We start from the raw sequence: 19,019 nt of genomic DNA, 5'->3' as shown, positions 1-19,019 counted from the left end.
TATATTATTGTCTCTAAGTGAGACAAAACCTTACATTGTTATGAGTAGATACACATCAATGCACACATGTATTCAAATTATTTGATAGAAATAATGGAAACTGAGACACGCATATGGTATATTTTTTTTTTATTAGAAAAAAACAGATACATACAAAAATCTGTATGTGTATCTGTATCCATACCATCTCTCTCTCGCCCACACACATTCAAGAAGAAAAATAATAAGGTTATCAAGTCATGGGACCATATCGTCTCTATAGCTTACATTCGACCTTTTTCGTGGACTACACGATCTGTCTCTCTCTCTCAAAAAAAACTTTCAATCTTTTCTCTCCTTTTAATTAAAGGATTTAACCTTTACTCTTTTCTTCTTCCCTCACTGTCGATCGATCTTCTCTTTCAGCTGAATATATACTAAAAATGGAAGATCATCCTTCTCAGTACGGTATACCAGAGCTCCGGCAGCTCATGAAAGGTGGAGGGAGGACGACATCACCGTCGACTTCTTCTCATTTCCCCTCTGATTTCTTTGGCTTCAACCTCACTGCGCCGCCGCAGCAACACCGTGTACAGCAGTTCACTACTGATCATCAGGAGATGGGTTTCTTGCCACATGGCATACATGGATTGGGTGGGAGTTCTTCGACGACCGCTGGAAACAACAGTAACTTAAACGCGAGTACTTGTGGGGGAGGAGTTGGGTTTGGTGGGTTTCTCGACGGTGGAGGTTTCAGCGGCGGAGATGGCGGAGCAACGGGGAGATGGCCGAGACAAGAAACCCTAACTCTGCTGGAGATTAGATCTCGTCTTGATCATAAGTTCAAAGAAGCTAATCAAAAGGGACCTCTCTGGGATGAAGTTTCTAGGTTTGCTTCACATACCCTAATCTCTCTCTCTCCTCATTTTTAGTTTTTTTTTGTTATAAATAAATTTTATGCATATTTCTCAAACATATTCATACCACAAGAACTTTTTATTCATAGACAATGTCTCATATTTTAATGTTATAGTCAATTTGAAGAAAACTAGTTTCCAACTGAGGAAATTAATAACATTTGTTGACAAACAGCACTCAACTTCTTCAGGTTCTCTTTTTCTGCAAAAAAAAAACTTCTTCAGTTTTTTTTTTCTCAAAAAAAAAATCAGGCTTTTTTAAATGGAGTATTTTAAATCTTGAGTATTTTGTTTTATGGGTTTTCTTTCAGATTTGATAAGATTTGACCTTTCATACGCTTTCTTGTTAAAATTTATATCTTCCATCAAGTGAAAATCCCGAAGACAAGTTAAATCTTAATTTATTTATTTATGCATTAATAACTAGAAAGAATGTGACCTCAACATTTTCCTTTCTCCTCAATTTCGAAATACTTATTCAGCTGATCAGTATTACATTCCCACGTATATAAACACATATTGATGATGTGTATAGACAGAGTAGTCAGTTCCAAAACAATTTCTTTAGTATAGATCGTTTTGTTTCGGTCAAGAGAATGACCAGACCTTGGCAGTTTCAGTTAAGACGTTATCAGGTGCTTTAAAAACCCAAAAGGGTAAAACATAAACAAGAGTAAAACAAAAAGATTTATTATATCTTCTTTGACTTCGATTTTAGTTTTCTCCCCTTCTACTGATAACTTCTGATTCAGCTTTCTTAGCTTCTGAAGACATGTACCCTCTTTTTTTGTGTAACTATGCATAGAAACATGTTCTTGTGTTAAACTATTAGTCTCGAAAACAGTCTTGGCCCGAAAGTTATAACCAGTGTTTGTTAGGAAAAAGAAAACAAACTTTTATGTGGGTCACTATCTAATCTTAAGCATATACACCATGCAATATTATTATACATGCCTATATATATTTTCTACGCATGAAACTAATGTAAATATGAATATCTTGTGAACATTCAATAATTCAGAAGCTAGTTGCAAGATTAGGGCACTGTTTTAAATTTCAATCAACCATTGTAGTCTTCCTCATTCATTTTCTTTTATTATTTAGGATTATGTCTGAGGAACATGGATACCAAAGGAGTGGGAAGAAATGCAGAGAGAAGTTTGAGAATCTTTACAAATACTATAAAAAGACTAAAGAAGGCAAAGCCGGAAGACAAGACGGTAAACACTACAGATTTTTCCGGCAGCTAGAGGCGCTCTACGGAGATTCCAACAACTTGGTTTCTATTCCCAACCATAATACACAGTTCATGAGCAATGCTCTTCATGGTTTCCACTCTCAAAACGTTACTACAACAACGCCTAACATTCATAGCGTTGATGGTCTTCATGGTTTTCATCATCAGCAAAGCCTAAGTCTCTCTAACAACTACAACTCCTCAGAGATGGAGCTGATGACTTCGTCTTCTGAAGGGAATGATTCTAGTAGTAGAAGGAAGAAGAGGAGTAGTTGGAAAGCTAAGATCAAGGAGTTCATTGATGTGAGCATGAAAAGGTTGATAGAGAGGCAAGATGCTTGGCTTGAGAAGTTGACAAAGGTTATCGAAGACAAAGAGGAACAAAGGATGATGAAAGAAGAGGAATGGAGAAAGAGGGAAGCTGCAAGGGTTGATAAAGAGCATTTTTTTTGGGCAAAGGAGAGGGAAAGGATGGAAGCCAGGGATGTAGCTGTGATTGAGGCATTGCAGTATTTGACCGGAAAGCAGTTGATAAAGCCATTATGCTCGTCCCCAGAAGAAAGAAATAATGAGAATGGAAGCGATCAAACAATGACTACTAATAATGTTTCTGTTAAAGGAAGTGGTAGATGCTGGGATGAGCAAGAGATCATAAAGCTTCGGGAGATAAGAAGTAGCATGGACTCAGCGTTTCAAGAGGTATTGGAGGGATCCTCGGATGAGTTTCTATGGGAGGAAGTCGCTGCGAAGTTGACTCAATTAGGGTTTGATCAGAGAAGCGCCTTGATATGCAAGGAAAAGTGGGAACAGATAAGCAATGGAAAGATGAATGAAAAGAAGCAAATCAACAAGAAAAGGAAGGAGAATTCGTCAAGCTGCGGCGTGTACTATCCAAGAACCGAAGAAAATCAGATCTACAACAATCAAGAAAGTGGATATAATGATAATGATCAGCATCATCAGAAGATGAATATTGAACAAGGCAATAATATTGGTTCTTCAACTTCAAACGCAAACGCTAGGAATCCAAGCGGCACAATGGCAGCTAGTACAAACTGCTTCCCGTTCTTCATGGGAGATGGAGATCAGAACTTGTGGGAGAGTTATGGTTTGAGGCTAAGTAAAGGAGAGAATCAGTGACTATAATTTCTCCCAACGAAGCAGCAGCAGCAGCAGAAGGAGGTGATCATGAGGTTAACTAATTCTTTTGAGTTAGCTATATATATGAGATAAACCTTGACTTAACTATTATATGTCACATGATTCTTAGAGTGATGTTGGGGCTTACCGAATGTTATCAGCATATATAAGATGAAACTCAAATTAAAGTAGGCTTTAACCAATGATTATTATGTTTTCATGTATTTATGTTGTAAGACATTTTTATATCAAACTTTTTTCCTAGTGTTTAACCTTGACTCTAGTAGCATACGCATCTATACATATACCTGACTTATGCTTAATACAAATATCGCATCTCATAATAACATAATTAAAGAGAGTATATCTTTCAAGTCGAAAGGCATAAACGCGCAAAAGCAGACAAGACATATCATAGGAATAGGTAACTAAAAAGAAAACAAATCATGCATGTCTTTAAACCACTCCACATTTTACCGTTAATGTGGTATAATAAATACTCATAGTTTCTAAATACTCATAGTTTCTATGTCAACAAGACATTTCCCCCAAATTAAACCTAAATTTTGATGACTCGTAAAAGAGCATGCTATTGAAGACGTGAAGGAATTGACTGGTCCCATACTTCAATGTTTTCTAGTTTTCTTAGGACGATTATGAGCACATTCGAGAGCAATAACACATACCAAACGGTTCTTGACCATTGATTTCACAATATAACATGTTAATTTTGATTGAATGAGACCAATAATTGTTGACAAAAAAAAAAAAGAATGAGACCAATAATTGTTTTCTATTGACAGAATTTCCGATACTTATTAGGAAGATGGAATTTATGATGCATTTTTCAATCTTGTTTGGTGTACGGTATCTTCAATACTATGTAGAAAACAGAAAAAGACAATCAAACCTGTTTTCCCCTTTTCTATTTCCAATTTACCAAGCTTTCTACCATGGTCCGTTTCATATAACCACTTTTTAAATGGATCAAACACTTATACTGAGTTTTTATTTGATTGTTGTAAATCGTAAAATTTAGTAAAACTTTGGTCTAGAAAAGTCAAACTAATTAATGTATGTACATAAATGGAGATACAAAGAAAACATACATAGAAGGCTAGAGAAGTAAATTTGGGGTAATCCTAGAGAGAGAGAGACAAAGAGTTATGAAGATGGGGACAGGGAAGAAGAGTGGTGAAGTAAGCTCTGGTCGATTCAGTGTGTTGATGGTCAGAGAGAAAGTAACCATTTGCCTTTATCTATCTCCATGATCTCACTCTTCTCCTTTTGTCCCTATTCCCTATAGATACAGTGAGACACGAGCACGAGTCAATACAATCTTTTGTGCGTACACATTATTGACAATGTTGATTAATTCTGAATTGTCTCTATTCTCATTTAAATGCTTGTTTTATTTTATGGGTTCCACGCAAGACCAGTCCTACGTCTAGAGTTTGATGATTCTTCTTGTCAAACTTTATATTTACTGTTCAAATTAATTTAGATATTGATGCTGATATTTGCACATGTCGACATATATCTTGTGGAAATATAGAGAACACGTCACACAATAATTTTCAGAAGCTCAATGTTTACTTACTCATCAAAACATACCATTACAGACCACTGATAAATCTAGCTAAAGATAGATCCTAAAAGTTCTATAATTCTTCTTAAAAAAATTATAGGTTATAGCATAAAATGGAAAAAAAGAAGTTTGAATGTTTGTATTATTTTAAGAGTTTCGGTCTAAAATACGAAAAAGTAAGAAAAAAAGATTGTTGACTTGTTGTAGTAGCTAGTGAATAAGGACTGAAGTTAGAGTGGTAGACTCTCGTCCATCACTAAACAATTAAAACTGTTTTTACGACGCTATTTTATGTTCAGTCACTGCCATTGTCCCTCTATACTGTCCGCCCTGAGACTAGACATATCATCACCTCATTATATGAGTTTCTTATTTTGATATCCCTCTCATAAATTTAACAACAACAAAAATTAATATATTCTTCTCAATAAAATAATATTTTTCTCTTTAATCTGTATTATGCAGACATTTACGTCTATATAACTAGGATCTATGGGAAGATATATTAGCTAGAGGTAAACAATGTAGAGAAACAATGCGAGGGTAAAGGACGCAAAAACAGAACAGTAAAAGGATTAAAACGAATACAATACAACCAAACAGCATAATCATAGTTATGGAACAACCCCAAAGGCAGCGCAAATATGAAGCAGTGAGAGGGAAAAACAAAAATTATCGATCAATCACAGGGCAAAACAATATTTAGGAATAGGATGAGGACAAGTACTTAAATAAGAGCATGCGCAAAGGTGAGATTCATTGGAGTTATTAGCGACAAGAACATTTCGGATTAATTCTGGATATTTTGGATTTTAAAAAAAAAAAATGATCATTCACGAGCCACCAGGTAGTCGTGGGGACCGGCAAATAGTGCAATGATTCACTAAGAAAGAATTCTTATTTAGAAATTTTAAAGATTGAATCCTTAGTTTTTGGTGGGATCCACTAATTATTTAATTATTTTTTTTCTAAGGACTCGCATTTAAGGATTCTCATCGCGGATGCCCTGAGAATTTTACGGATGAAAAGAAACGGTGGCCGACGAATTAACAACGATGATATTTCGTTGACTTTCCAACGTGGCAGTTAAAATAATCTTCAATCATGTAAATATAATTGGTTTTTGTTATTGACATATCTCTTTTATTTTCGTTACAAGTTTGATAACTAGGAAAAAAACAAGTAGCAGAACATAACCAGACATGTTATTTTATTAAGATGTTAATATGTAAGTTACATATTTTCAATAAATTAAGTTTACAAAGCATATATATCATTATTACAACAAAATTTCCCCTGGATAAGGATTTCATCATCACTATTTGCAAAAAAAAAAAAAAATTATGTACACCAGGATAATATATATACCCCACCCCCCTCCCCAAAATACTTTTTTTAGTATTTGTAGTCTTTAACATGAAGGCTCTCAGAAGCACCTTCACCGAGCTGAGCATCACCTTTGTAGGCACCAGTGGTTGCCTCCGAGTTAGCCTTGGCTCGAGCCAAGAACGCCTTTTGAGCGTTCTCAACATTCTCCTCTTTACCTCCCCAAGCCTTGAGTGTACTCTGCTGAAGCGCACGTCCATACGAAAACGTCAAGCTCCATGGTTTCTTACCTTTGAGCTGATTAATGGCGTTTAAATTCACAGTTGCTTGTTCCTCACTCTGTCCTCCAGACAAGAACACAACGGCTGGAACCGCTGCGGGGACAGTACGCTGTAATGCACGGACCGTGTGCTCTGCGATCACTTTAGGTTCCGCCCTAGACTTACTGTCGGAGCCTGGAGTAACCATGTTTGGTTTCAAGAGCGTTCCTTCTAAGATCGCATGGTGATCATTAAGAGCCTTATAACAAGCTGCGAGGACACGCTCCGTGACGTAAGCACATTTCTCAATATCGTGGGATCCGTCCACGAGGATCTCTGGTTCCACGATGGGGACGAGACCGTTCTCCTGGCAGATGACGGCATATCTCGCTAGACCGTAAGCGTTCTCGTGGATGGCTAACTCGGAAGGCTCGTTGGCCCCGATTTTGAGAACGGCACGCCATTTGGCAAAACGTGCACCGGCTTCATAGTATTTCTTGCAACGGTCTCCGAGCCCGTCGAGGCCAATGGTTGTGGTTTCTCCGTTTGTACCAGCGAGCTCAACAGTTCCTTTATCGACTTTGATACCAGGAAGGACTTTAGCTTCCTTCATTACATCAACAAATGGTTTACCTGTAGCACACGTCAAGTTATTTCAATGTAATAAAGATATTTTAATTTTTTTTGTTTTTAAAACATAATAAAGTCAGGGCGTCTCCATGCATGTGCAGATGTGCTAGAGGTGCATTTGCACATGGTCCAAGTTTAATCTTGCGTTTTTCTTTATATTTTTAGTTGAGGTCCAAAATATTTTTATACTCTTGTGAGGGTTTGAGTCTTTACCTGAAGCTGTTTTCTGGTAGAGAGTTTCCTCAAATAGGATAATACCACTGATGTATTGGAGAGCTCCAGGAGTGGTGAACAAGAGCTCACGTAAAGCACGTCTGTTTAATTCAACATTCTCGACGTTAATGCTTGCGAAACGTTTCCCGATGGTCCCTGTGGATTCATCAGCGGCGAGAATACCTTTCCCTGGAGAACCGATGTAAGCAGCATTGGCGATGAGCTCATCTGTCGAGATAAAAAAATCATTATACCGGTGGTAATTAACATTTTCAAACTACAAGAAGCTGATGGAACTAGATAAATCAAATGATGAACAATGAGATGGTGGTGAGATTTACCGGCGTATTTGGATTTGAAGCACGACATTGTTTAAAAAAGAGGGCACGACGTAGAGGATATAAAGATCGATTTTAAAATGGGCCTTTTGGGGATTTTTATAGTAAAAGGGCCGCGTTAGAGACGGATACAACTACAAAAATAGACATTTACGAGAGGCCCGAAGAAGTTGACGCTTTGCCTTTAATATTGTCAGAAAGTTTTATTTATTTCCGAAAGATCATTCTTTGTTCCATTTTACTGGTGGTTGCGGCCATGAAGCACGTGAACTCTCAAACTATCCTATTTTTTATATAATTTTTTTCAAATTTGATAGATATATAATTCAATATCATCATCATCACTGGATGATCCGAAATAAAAGTGATGATGATATTGAATTATATATCTATCAAATTTGAAAAAAATTATATAAAAAATAGGATAGTGGAAGTGTCAACTCTCAAACATGTGGGCCTAAAGAAGAGTCCACCCATCCATACTTGTTAGCGTCATCCATGACGCCATTACACATTTTTATAATATTTCCCGCCTACAGCATCAAAGATTTATCCAAACACCTTTTCCGTAATAGTTTTGATAGGTAAAAAGTTCATCAGCAAGAAGACAATATTCAAGTTGCATAAAGCAAAAAAAAAAAAAAAGTTAACTAATTTTATATATGTGTAACTAAAAAACTATCACCTACGACTCATTTCAACGGAACTAAAACTATCCGACCCGAGATTTTTATACGGGCCGGGTGATAACCCACCATCTTCTCCCTCTAGTGCATGTTTCTCTCTACTCCATATCCTAAACGCAACATAAACAATCGCCACCGTTAAAGCCAACGCTATCACAGCGAGCAGAGACATCCCAACCGTTAATCCCACTCTGCTTTTCTTCTTCCCTACACCTTCACGTACCTTAAAATAACCCATTTTACTCGGATCCGCAACGCCCAGCATCGTCCGGATCGGGTAGTTAACCAAATAACAAAACCCGGAACCGTTATTATAAACCGACCCGAAACACTTACAATCCTCCACACACATCTCCTCACACTCTCCCAGAGACGACGTCGTTTTATGATCCATCAGTTCCTTAAACGGCACTTCAACTCCTCCACGTCTCACCGTTTTAAACTTCTCCGTCTTCCCGCCGCAAAAGTCCGCCGCTCCCGAACCCCCGTGACTACACTCTCCGATCACGGTGCTGTTATCTATACACGAGCATCCCGATCCAGGAGTGCAGAGACTGTACGGACCACACGGATTCGGGAGATCGCAAGTCTCTCGAATAGCTTCGTAGTTCAACGCCCATCGAGCTCCGTCCCAGAGATATCCTCTGAGATTCCCGTCGGATTCCAATCGAAGAATCATAAGACCGTTAACCGGCCGTTGAAAGCTGTTGAACGCTTCCACGTCGACCGGAACGGTCCCGGTTTGGTACATACCGAGATAACCGTTCGGGTTGATCCGAGCGTGAATCGGACCCGATCCGTCTCTGATCTTGGCCTTCGCCTGGAGAGCGCTGTGTTTCCAGTAGAACTGCTGAGAGTGAGAGTCGTCGCTGACTTTAGCGTATAGTCCGATGAAGTCGCGTCCTAACCGCATCGAATATAAACCGTTGGATGAAACAAGAGCCATCGTGGATGTGAAGTTCTGGTTCTCGACGAGTGTGTTCGCGGGAAAATCGAAACTCTCCCACTCGATTGAGGAAGATGACGTGGACACCACTTGGAGATTGGAGTCGTTACGGAGGACGAGACGGTCTCCGTTAGTGTGAGTTGACCATTCTACCCTCGAGGAAGGGTCGGAGACCACGAGGCTGCCGTTGAAGAATAGTTTCGTTTTGTGTGACCAGCTCGCTGTCCGGGTCGGGTCGAAAACCCAGAGGGGGTCCGTTAAGTTCGGGTGGGTTACAGCGAGTGTGAGGCGTGACCCGTTTAAACGTAGGAACCCGAACGAAAAGTTTCCGCTCGGGTCAGTGAGGAGTGGCTGGAAGGAGTTGATGGACGAGTCCGGTTTAGCTTCGAAGCCTTTGGTTAACTCTAGAACCTGTTCGGTCGCGTTGACTTGATGCCGTGTATGAGAACAAAGTACGAAAACGAATAACATCAGGAAACGAAAACACAAACCTTCCATTTTTGGAAATTTTTAATCAAAGAGGAAGAAAGAGATGTTGTACTAGCTGAACAGAAATGGAAAGAGATTGTGATGTTTTTGATTCGTTCATGCAGAGAGAGAGCGAGAGAGAGAGAGTCCATTGCTTCAGTTTACTTCAATATATATTTATAGAGAGACGAAGCTACGTATATAAAAGTATAAATGATTTGATATGTTTACCAGTCGTATAATATATGAAGAAATTGGTATTCTAGGGCGTCGATGTCGTGGGACTAGTATTAAATATTTGAAATCTGATTTGAGAAAGATATGGTTTTCTGGTGGAAATATTGGGATGAAATGTTTATCATATCAACCATTAATCATTAGTCACTAATCGCAAATGGACCAGTTGTCTATTGCACTAAAACCACAATATATTACATACAATATTGAGTAGAGACAAATTATTGCACGCACTAAGCATGTGTCAGTGTCAGTATATGTGTATACAATATATAGCTAAATACACATGTATCATGTATGAGTCTAAAATTAACAACGAGTTTGTGAAATGTTTATATTGTATTTCTATGTTTATTTTAGATTGTTTATTACAATCAAATGAGACATTTATATATTGGAATCGTTTAAGACTCACAGGACCTACTGTGATCGAGCCACGCGCGCTTCTGAATCCAGAAACATATCTGCATGCACAATTTCATGTAAATCCTTGCAAATTGAAAGGGGAAGTCTAGAAGATTATAGGTGTTACAATTTGACAAGTAGTTGTTATTATATGTGAAATAGAGTTAGGACAAAAGTCGCACCAGATCTAAGGGTCAAAAGACTCAAGCTCTTCATTAGTTCCTGTCGATTTACCTGTCAGGTCGTTGAATGTCTCTATAGTTGCAACTTGCAATCTTCTTTACACCTCCAAAAACTTAAGGGACCATGTATAATACATGCATGCATGGTGTAGTTGTATCAACATGCATGAGAGTTACTTAGACCTGAGGCTCATGCTACAGGCTTGTATTTGATCTGAAAGGAACAAAAATAAACTACCCAACAACATTTCCTCAACTCCAAGGAAAAATTGCAGAAAACCGAGCGCTTATATATACAATATTTATTTCAAAAATTTGAACCAATAAATTCGAGACTTATCATAGCAATGCAGAAATGTAAACTTTTCAGAGATGTTTTACACCAAAAAAAAAAGTTTTCAGAAATCCGATGCAAGACTGGGGCTCGTTAAAGCATGTTTAATGGAAGTTCTTAGGGGAATATAAGAACCCGTCTCTTGACTTTTAACTAAAAAAAGCTAAGAATCGGTTTTTAAATAAGGTTTTTAAGACTATGATTAACCCGGGTTCTTAGGGTGGGGTTCTTAGCTTCGGTTAAGAACCGTTTCTTAGTTTTTAACTAAGAAAAGCTAAAAATTGACTCTTAAATAAGAGATATAAGAACCGGTTCTTAGCCAAAAAATGTAAAAAAAAAAAAAAAAAAATGTCAAATCATGAGTTAAGAACCCTGAATTAAAAGTCCGAGTTAATCATGCTCTAAGAACCGATTCTTATCTTTTTTAGTTAAAAGTTAAGAGACGGGTTCTTATATTCCGCTAAAAACATCGCCCTAATAATTTTCCATTAAACATGTTCTTAGCCTAGACATGGGTATAGTTACACCAGTCCAATTAGGTTACCTCCTAGTTTTCACAACGATGTGGTGGTTATTATCAAGCACATGGATTGACTTTATAAAAGGCTCATTAAATGTAAGGAGTGGACTTATTGGCGAAAGGAGGATATGTATGAATGGTATCGTAACAAAAACATCGAAAGTCTCACCATCTCGTCCAGATTTTGACTTACTTTATATTTTTTATTTATTTGTTTGTGTTGACATCATTTAAGTTCAACCATACAACAACTCTTTTGTTCCTTTTCGTTGTCCCTCTCAGCAGAATACAAACCTACATTTACTTATTTTCTTACCAAAAACTAATCGTTTTGTCTAGATTGCATGTTTTTATGACTAATGCTTACAAATCAGATAACTGAAGCTAATCTGAGACAAATTAGATAAAGACAATTGAAGATGAAGACCTATGTAAACGATGAGATTTATGTCATGTTTTCGGTAAATTAAGGTATTAGAAGTATGTGATATTGTTGGAACGGGAATACCTAATCTACCTTACTTTAAAGCAAGATTAGTTTGGCATGGCTAATGTATCATCAATGATGATTATCTTCAAGTGATTCTGGTGCTGGAAGAACCATTAGTTTTTCATAATTGTTTTGATGTATTTTTTCTATAATATAATACTAGATTTTTATTCGTGCACCAACACAGATGTTTACTTAATAGTATTTTATACGTACTATCATATAAGTAATTATATAATTAGTAGTATTTTATATCTACCATCATCTAATTAATCATATATTTTATATTTTTAAAACTTAATGTAAAATATAAAAACTATAACTTAGGTTGGTGTTTGAAATTGGGCTTTGTATTGTATTTATCATACATATATTTAAAATATTTAAACCATCTTTTAATAATGGTTATTGGAAAATATTTTAGTAAAAATCAATTTTTGAATATATGTATATTTTTGAATTAATTTTGATATAAATTAGTTTTAAAATAAAATTTTAATTTGAACTATGTATATAAAGTTTAAATTTTGTTTTATGATTATTTTAGACAAAATATGTTTTTTGATAATTAGATTGGATTATTTTCGTATATTTTAAGGCTGGCCCATAGATATAATTTCTCATAATATAATGGACTTTCAATTTTTCTTAATAATATAAGCTCATTACTTTTATTTTAATATACTGCTATCTATGTTTCCTAACAATATTATATTCTTTTTTTACTGTTATATATGTTTTCAAACACTTCTTAAAGGTACTTCTATTTTAATAAGATAGACTAGATTTTGATCCGCGCGGGTGTATTTTTAAAAAAATATGATGTTATTTGTTTTTTATGTCACTATTTAGGGTTAGGCAAAAAATTTGAATTCGAAGAATCGAACTGATCCCAATCTGAATAAGTAGTACCAAATCTGAACCAAAATTGATTAAATATCCGAATTATTCAAAATTTAGGTATTCAAAGAACTGAAACCTAATCCGATACGAACCAAAGTATTTTGGGTATCAAAATAAATTTATATACTTATATATATTAATTATTTTTAGATTTAATATATATAAAAACATCCAGAATATATATGATACTTTTAAGTTCGTGTAAATACTTAAAAATATATACAAATAATCAAACGTAAATATTTAAAATATACTCAAAACTCCAAAAATACTTAACTAATTATTAATTCTCTATCCAAATATTTAAACCAAACCAATTTATATGTTAAGTTAGGTACTCTGACATATGTTATTCAAATTTATATTTAATATATTCTATTGTTTATAGATTTTTAAAAAATTAAAGCATATAATAAATTTTAATTTTTTAAAATAATTTAAATTGGTTATCCAAATCCGAATCGAATCCTCAAAGATCTGAACCAAACACGAAATCCCAAACAGACCCGAAAACGAACCCGAACGTCCACCCCTAATCACTATTATATATCATATATGTTCATCATAGGTTACAAAAATATGACGTCAAAAAAAAAGTTACAAAAATATGTGTTATCATATAATTAATCGTATTTTATACGTACCATCAAATAAGTTTTTTATAATTAATAATATTTTATACGTACAATCATATAAATAATCACATATATTATATTTTTAAATTTCAATGTGAAATATAAAAACCATAATTTATGTTGGTGTTTGAAATTAGACTTTGTATTGTGTTTTTCTTATATATATTGAAAACATTTTTATAATGGATATTGGAAAATATGTTAGTAAAAAAATTAAATTTTGAATATATATGTATATTTTTGAATGAATTTTTGATATAAATCAATTTTAAATTATTTTTTTATTTGAATATGTATATCAAGTAACATAAACCCATTACTTTTTAATATAATGTAATGGACTTCCAATTTTTTTAATAGCATAAGCCCATTATTATTTTTCCTAACTTAATGCTATCCATATTTCCAAACAACACTATTTTTTTTTTAATTCTATCTATATTGTTAAACAAAAGCTTAAAGTATTTCTAATTTAATAAGATAGACGTTCTGAATCAGTTTTAGTAAAACAAAGTGTTTAAAAAAAAAAGAGACTAATGCTAACATGTATTGGAAAATATGTAAATGACTGATACCTACATGTATTGGAAAATATGTAATGACTAATGACTAACTAATGCCTATATTTTCGTAAAGAACTCACTTTATACAACTTGCTTAGAGAAAAACAATCTGAAATAGATTGATGGTAGACTAATCTATACCAAACATATCAGACGATTCACATCTAATTAGTTTCTTTTAGATTCACATGTCTTAATTAGCCTAATAAGTCTTCCCATCTAATTATTTTATGTGTTAAGCTATGTCATGTGGTAAACGGAAGATCCACCGAATATGGTCATATGTTATATGTCAAAGTTGGCGGGCTTAACTTTTAGGGCCATTGTTAATTTTAATTCATTATAATATGGCCCCTTGAATCAACTTTTTACAATAAAATGTAACCGATGGGCCAAAACAGAAGCCCAAAGATGATCAAGCATTGAAAAAGAATAATGTTGACAGTGGGATTTGAACCCACGCCCTTTCGGACCAGAACCTTAATCTGGCGCCTTAGACCAACTCGCCCATATCAACTTTTCGTTTATTGTATTTATATAATATAAAACTAACTTTAGAACTCAGAAAGAGTGATGGGGAAGAAAACCTGACTACATTACTTCAATTTAGTTCTTTTTCGATCTGAATGATAAAAATCTAGCACTGTCGACACGTAAACATTGTTTGCAATTTTTTCACACTACATTTTTACATTTCTGAAGACCAAATTAAATTAACTAATTCATAATACTCTACGAACGATAAGAAATGAAGCCAAATCTAAAACACACAGGTTTACAATAATTGCATGTAAATTATTAAAGCAAAAATTAGATGAAAAGGACTACCACCAAAATCGAAATAAAGTCGTGAGGCTCTCTTTTCTTTGTCTCAGTTGATGTAATGAATGGACAACGCCTAGTTTTATCGAATTGTCGGCTTACTGAAAAATAGTATACGATAATGACTCCCATCAAGTACTCAAATTAGGCTCGTGATCATTCCTTGTCGTTCTCTGTCACAAAGAAATTGGTTTAGTCAAGATAGATCCGAATACCTAAATGATGTGACTCTTTGTTAAGTTTTAACTTAGACCCATATCATTAACCATGTGGAGTAAAGTTTTTTCTTCTTTGTTCACATGATTTATAGGTTCTTAATTTTAAAATTAATTATTTTTGCCTAAATTTAATTTCAAAATATACGGAAATGGTTTGGACTGAGCAAAGAATCACACTTGAAACTGATGATATATGTGAACTAGTCTTTGAAAATTTTCATTTTTATAGTAAATAATAGGAAAGGAAGTCGAGACATGAAAACATAGAGAGAGTAGTAATGTTGTGTAATGTAACGTCGAAAGAGAGTGCGTCCGTTTTGCTTTTGTCATTTAGGTTACACAATCAACGAGGAAGAATCTTTCTCTCGTGGGTGGGATGTCGACCATGAGATGTGTCGACTAGAAAAATGTGTATAATAAATTAATTGTGTTAAAAAAAGTGTATACTAAATTAATAATTAGTACTTTTTTTTTAATAATTAGTAATATTGACGCTCAGAACATTTTTCTTTGGGAAAAGAAAACTCATAACTTAAATAATTGTAAGAGCATGATTAACCCCGGTCTTTTAATCAGGGTTCTTAACTCATGATTTGATATTTTTTTTATTTTTTTTGTTTTTCCTATACATTTTTCGGCTAAGAGATGACTCTTATATTTCTTGTTTAAGAGACGGTTCTTAGCTTTTCTTAAACCACTAACAATGGACCCGTTGAATCATTTATTCAACTGTTTAAACCAATGTAAGATGGGTGTTGAATAAAAAAAATACACGCTTGGATTCACAAGTGTTGGAATATTAAAAGTGAAGAAATTGGGGTCCGGTCCACTCTAACACATGTCCTATTATTATTGGTTATCTAGTTTTTTATTTTTTTTATTTTCATCAAATACTTTAAACTTAATTATATTATGGTAAAATACTTTTCTAAAAAATAAAAAGTATATCAAAATTCATCATTTGTAATGATTTATAAATAGAGACTAGTTTCATTTAATTTGGATATAGAATAAAAATACTTGCTTTTTATAGTCTTATTTTTTATTAATATTAATTTTATGAACTCAGTTAAAACTATGTCATTTTTAATTAAAATATGTTGTTTTTAATTATTGAGTTTAATTACAATTATTTTTTAAATTAATATATTCCTATTTGACATAGAATAAAAATATAAATTAGAGTGTTTAATTTGATTAAACAAAAACCATTGTAGACATAAAATTTGTGTATGTGTTGAATTAGTAGGTGAAAAAAAGAGAAGATGATGTGGATTGTGAAAAAGTGTAAATTAGGGTGTTGAATCCAAATGACCATCGTACATAGTCTTAGTTAAAATCTAAGAAAAACTAAAAACTGTTTCTTAACCAAAGGTAAGAACTCCAGTTAAAAGATTGAGGTTAATGATGGTCCTAGCTGTCTAATTGTTTCGTCTTAGAGATCAAAGTTAACTGAAACTTATTTTGGTAAAATACAGAAGAGAACTCAAAACTAGATTTGAATTATATGTAAATTTTAATACAAACTCTTAAGTGGCTGTTGACTAGTTGTTTTGTCTGGTTGATGAAGTCACTGACTCATTCAAATGAAGTGCTTTATTAAGTGGGATCCACTGCACAACACATCAGAGACGGACCAAAACGTAAATGTAACGAGCATGTGAGAGATCTACACGTTTATTAAAACTTTTGACTTCTTCTCCTTCGTGTTTTAAAGTTTTGGCTTGTTCTTTTTTTTTCATCTTCTTCTTCATGTTGAAATCCTATTCTCAAGCGCTCTGAAACAGAAAAAAAATGGAGAAAAAAATCGGCATTATGCTCTTCCTTTTCGTTCTTCTCCTTCTTCAGTTATCTGAGCTTCGTACAGCTCAACGACCTTCCCAAGTGGATAAAGAAGGTATTTACATGCCATATAATACAGACCCACATGCATGCCTTTATAAATTGTATCTCTATGTTGTATATATCCTTATTTACAAATTTGATTATGACTTTCGGTGTATATGTACGTAGATTTCTACTTTTCTAGTGCGGCCGTATGAAAAATGTAGTTAATAAGAGCTAGGTATTATTTTTAAGTCTGAACCACAATTTAATTTCTTGATGATATGTTGTGGTCATCTATAGTTTAGATCTTGAAATCGTTCATAGAAACACTAATTTAATATAAAAATATTTCACTGATCCATAGCATGCAATGACGTTATGTTTCGGTCACATGTATGAACCTTGTTGGGATTAAACGAGTGCATATCATGAGTGATTAGATCCATTTTTCGTACATATTTCGTGGAAAAAGCTTTGATTTCATGTTTTTGTCTTACCAATTTTCCCATCGTAGTAGAAGAAAAAGGAGCCAATAACAATAATTGGGCCTGGACTACACAAGCAGATAAGGCATCTGACATGGCCCAAGAGTTATCACATGTAAATACTCTTTTCCTATTCATACTATTATCTTACTGCATATTCATTGTGTTTATTGATTTATATTTTCCCCTGAAATGTGATTTAAGCTTATGGGAGAAGAGAAATGCGAGGAGAGTGATGAAGAGTGTATGAAGAGAAGGATGATCACTGAATCTCACTTGGACTACATCTACACTCAAAGCCACAACAAACCTTAAATTTACCACCCACCTTTTGTCATTCATCAGGAGGTACTAAGTATGAATAATCCAACACCAAAGTGTTTTAAGAAGTAAATTTTTTTAAAAAAATATTGTATTGTGATATTGTATGATTATGTGGACATTATCTATATTTATATAAACTAATATAGTACATATCAGGATCCCTTTTATTACAACTAGGATGAATACCCCCGCGAATTCGCGGGGGAAACGATGCAATTTAAAATTACTAATCATATATATATATATATATATATATTTGGGTTGGTAATCTAAATGAATGTGAATTATAAATTTGGAGATTGTATTTGTACCCTTTATGTTTGCACTCTTTCAGTGACATTATGTTTGCCTTTCAGTGACATTATGTTTGTCCCTTTTTGGTAACTTTACTTTAACACACTTTCCATAATGTTATATATGAACCCTTTCGGTAAAGTGATGTTCACACCTCTTCAGTGATGATTCGTTCTCACACTTTCAGTGACAACATTTTGCACCACTTCGGTGATGATACATTCACACTTGTTTGTTCACAAAACGTTTGCACCTCTTGGACACAACACATTTGCGCTACTTTGGACACGACACGTTTGTGCCCCTTTGGACACTGTTCGCACCCTTTTGGTGACGAACTATTCGCACCTCTCTAGGCAAGACATGTTCGTACACCTAAGGTGATGACCCATTCACACCTCTTTGGTGACGACACTTTTCACCTTTTCGGTGATGACCTATTTGCACTCTTTAAGTGATAACTTCTTCGCACTCCTTTGGTGATGATCCGTTCGCATTTGGTATGTTGCACCTCTTCGGTGACAACATGTTTGCACCTCTTCGGTGACGATACATTCGCACCTCTTCGGTTACGACATGTACCTCTTCGGTTACGACAGGTTCGCACATGTTCAGGGTATCATAAGGTTATTAATAATTTCTAAAACAATCAATAACTTTATAGAATAGATATTAACAACTCTTTGGTATTTTATTCGATTATAGTATTTAAGATATGTGTTACACTGTCTAGACACTTAGAAATTTATATCATTTTGGTTAGAAATACAGAAGTATCGAATAATGAAGATGAAGAAGAAATGCGGAAGTGGTCAATATATATATATATATATATATATGTGCGTGTGTGTGTGAAAATGCAATTTTCAAAAGAGTGTGCATTTAGAAAAGTGTTGGTTAACAAAAGAAACGAAAAGACACCTTTTGCATTAGTAATTCGATGAACTCACACCTTTATCGATCAAATAAATTATATCAATTAGATTGCATAACCAAAACAAACTTAACCATAAGTTTTTAGTTAAACACTTCAATTTATTAATCAATAAAAA

General features: G+C 34.3%; 4 protein-coding genes and 1 non-coding gene across 6 annotated transcripts; 2 read left to right on the top strand and 3 right to left on the bottom strand.

Annotated features, from left to right (window-relative positions):
• The first annotated feature begins 201 nt into the window (after positions 1-201).
• LOC106313927 (trihelix transcription factor PTL) lies at positions 202-3,545 on the top strand. The gene is made up of 2 exons (XM_013751861.1): positions 202-868; positions 2,001-3,545. The coding sequence occupies exons 1-2, from the start codon at positions 423-425 to the stop codon at positions 3,271-3,273; spliced, it is 1,719 nt and encodes a 572-aa protein (XP_013607315.1). The 5' UTR covers positions 202-422; the 3' UTR covers positions 3,274-3,545.
• A 2,510-nt stretch (positions 3,546-6,055) lies between these two features.
• On the bottom strand, positions 6,056-7,802 carry LOC106316612 (fructose-bisphosphate aldolase, cytoplasmic isozyme). Its single transcript, XM_013754497.1, has 3 exons — positions 7,632-7,802; positions 7,291-7,518; positions 6,056-7,080 (listed from the first exon to the last, which is right to left on the bottom strand). The coding sequence occupies exons 1-3, from the start codon at positions 7,657-7,659 to the stop codon at positions 6,257-6,259; spliced, it is 1,080 nt and encodes a 359-aa protein (XP_013609951.1). The 5' UTR covers positions 7,660-7,802; the 3' UTR covers positions 6,056-6,256.
• A 374-nt stretch (positions 7,803-8,176) lies between these two features.
• Positions 8,177-9,995, bottom strand: LOC106313576 (PAN domain-containing protein At5g03700). Its single transcript, XM_013751425.1, has one exon. The coding sequence runs from the start codon at positions 9,756-9,758 to the stop codon at positions 8,310-8,312; it is 1,449 nt and encodes a 482-aa protein (XP_013606879.1). The 5' UTR covers positions 9,759-9,995; the 3' UTR covers positions 8,177-8,309.
• Positions 9,996-14,433: 4,438 nt separating this feature from the next.
• TRNAL-AAG lies at positions 14,434-14,514 on the bottom strand. The gene has a single exon. It is a non-coding gene; the product is annotated as a tRNA-Leu (tRNA).
• Positions 14,515-16,710: 2,196 nt separating this feature from the next.
• Positions 16,711-17,814, top strand: LOC106316240 (putative phytosulfokines 6). Of its 2 annotated transcripts, none has more exons than XM_013754114.1 (3): positions 16,711-16,934; positions 17,382-17,464; positions 17,554-17,814. In XM_013754114.1, the coding sequence occupies exons 1-3, from the start codon at positions 16,832-16,834 to the stop codon at positions 17,662-17,664; spliced, it is 297 nt and encodes a 98-aa protein (XP_013609568.1). In that variant the 5' UTR covers positions 16,711-16,831; the 3' UTR covers positions 17,665-17,814. The 2 variants fall into 2 exon arrangements, with proteins under 2 accessions (XP_013609568.1, XP_013609567.1); XM_013754113.1 differs by having other exon boundaries at positions 16,715-16,934; positions 17,379-17,464.
• Positions 17,815-19,019: the final 1,205 nt, after the last annotated feature.

The sequence above is a fragment of the Brassica oleracea genome, chromosome C9, assembly GCF_000695525.1.
Source record: "Brassica oleracea var. oleracea cultivar TO1000 chromosome C9, BOL, whole genome shotgun sequence".
Taxonomy (NCBI): Eukaryota; Viridiplantae; Streptophyta; class Magnoliopsida; order Brassicales; family Brassicaceae; genus Brassica; species Brassica oleracea.
This window is presented reverse-complemented; position numbering and strand designations above follow the sequence as displayed.

Coding starts and splice junctions, on each gene's coding strand:
- LOC106313927 (XM_013751861.1), top strand. CDS start 423: ATGGAAGATCATCCTTCTCAGTACGGTATACCAGAGCTCCGGCAGCTC. Junction 869..2,000: donor CTCTGGGATGAAGTTTCTAG/GTTTGCTTCACA, acceptor TTTATTATTTAG/GATTATGTCTGAGGAACATG.
- LOC106316612 (XM_013754497.1), bottom strand. CDS start 7,659: ATGTCGTGCTTCAAATCCAAATACGCCG. Junction 7,519..7,631: donor CTTCAAATCCAAATACGCCG/GTAAATCTCACC, acceptor TTATCTCGACAG/ATGAGCTCATCGCCAATGCT. Junction 7,081..7,290: donor CTACCAGAAAACAGCTTCAG/GTAAAGACTCAA, acceptor CGTGTGCTACAG/GTAAACCATTTGTTGATGTA.
- LOC106313576 (XM_013751425.1), bottom strand. CDS start 9,758: ATGGAAGGTTTGTGTTTTCGTTTCCTGATGTTATTCGTTTTCGTACTT.
- LOC106316240 (XM_013754113.1), top strand. CDS start 16,832: ATGGAGAAAAAAATCGGCATTATGCTCTTCCTTTTCGTTCTTCTCCTT. Junction 16,935..17,378: donor TTCCCAAGTGGATAAAGAAG/GTATTTACATGC, acceptor TTCCCATCGTAG/TAGAAGAAAAAGGAGCCAAT. Junction 17,465..17,553: donor TGGCCCAAGAGTTATCACAT/GTAAATACTCTT, acceptor ATGTGATTTAAG/CTTATGGGAGAAGAGAAATG.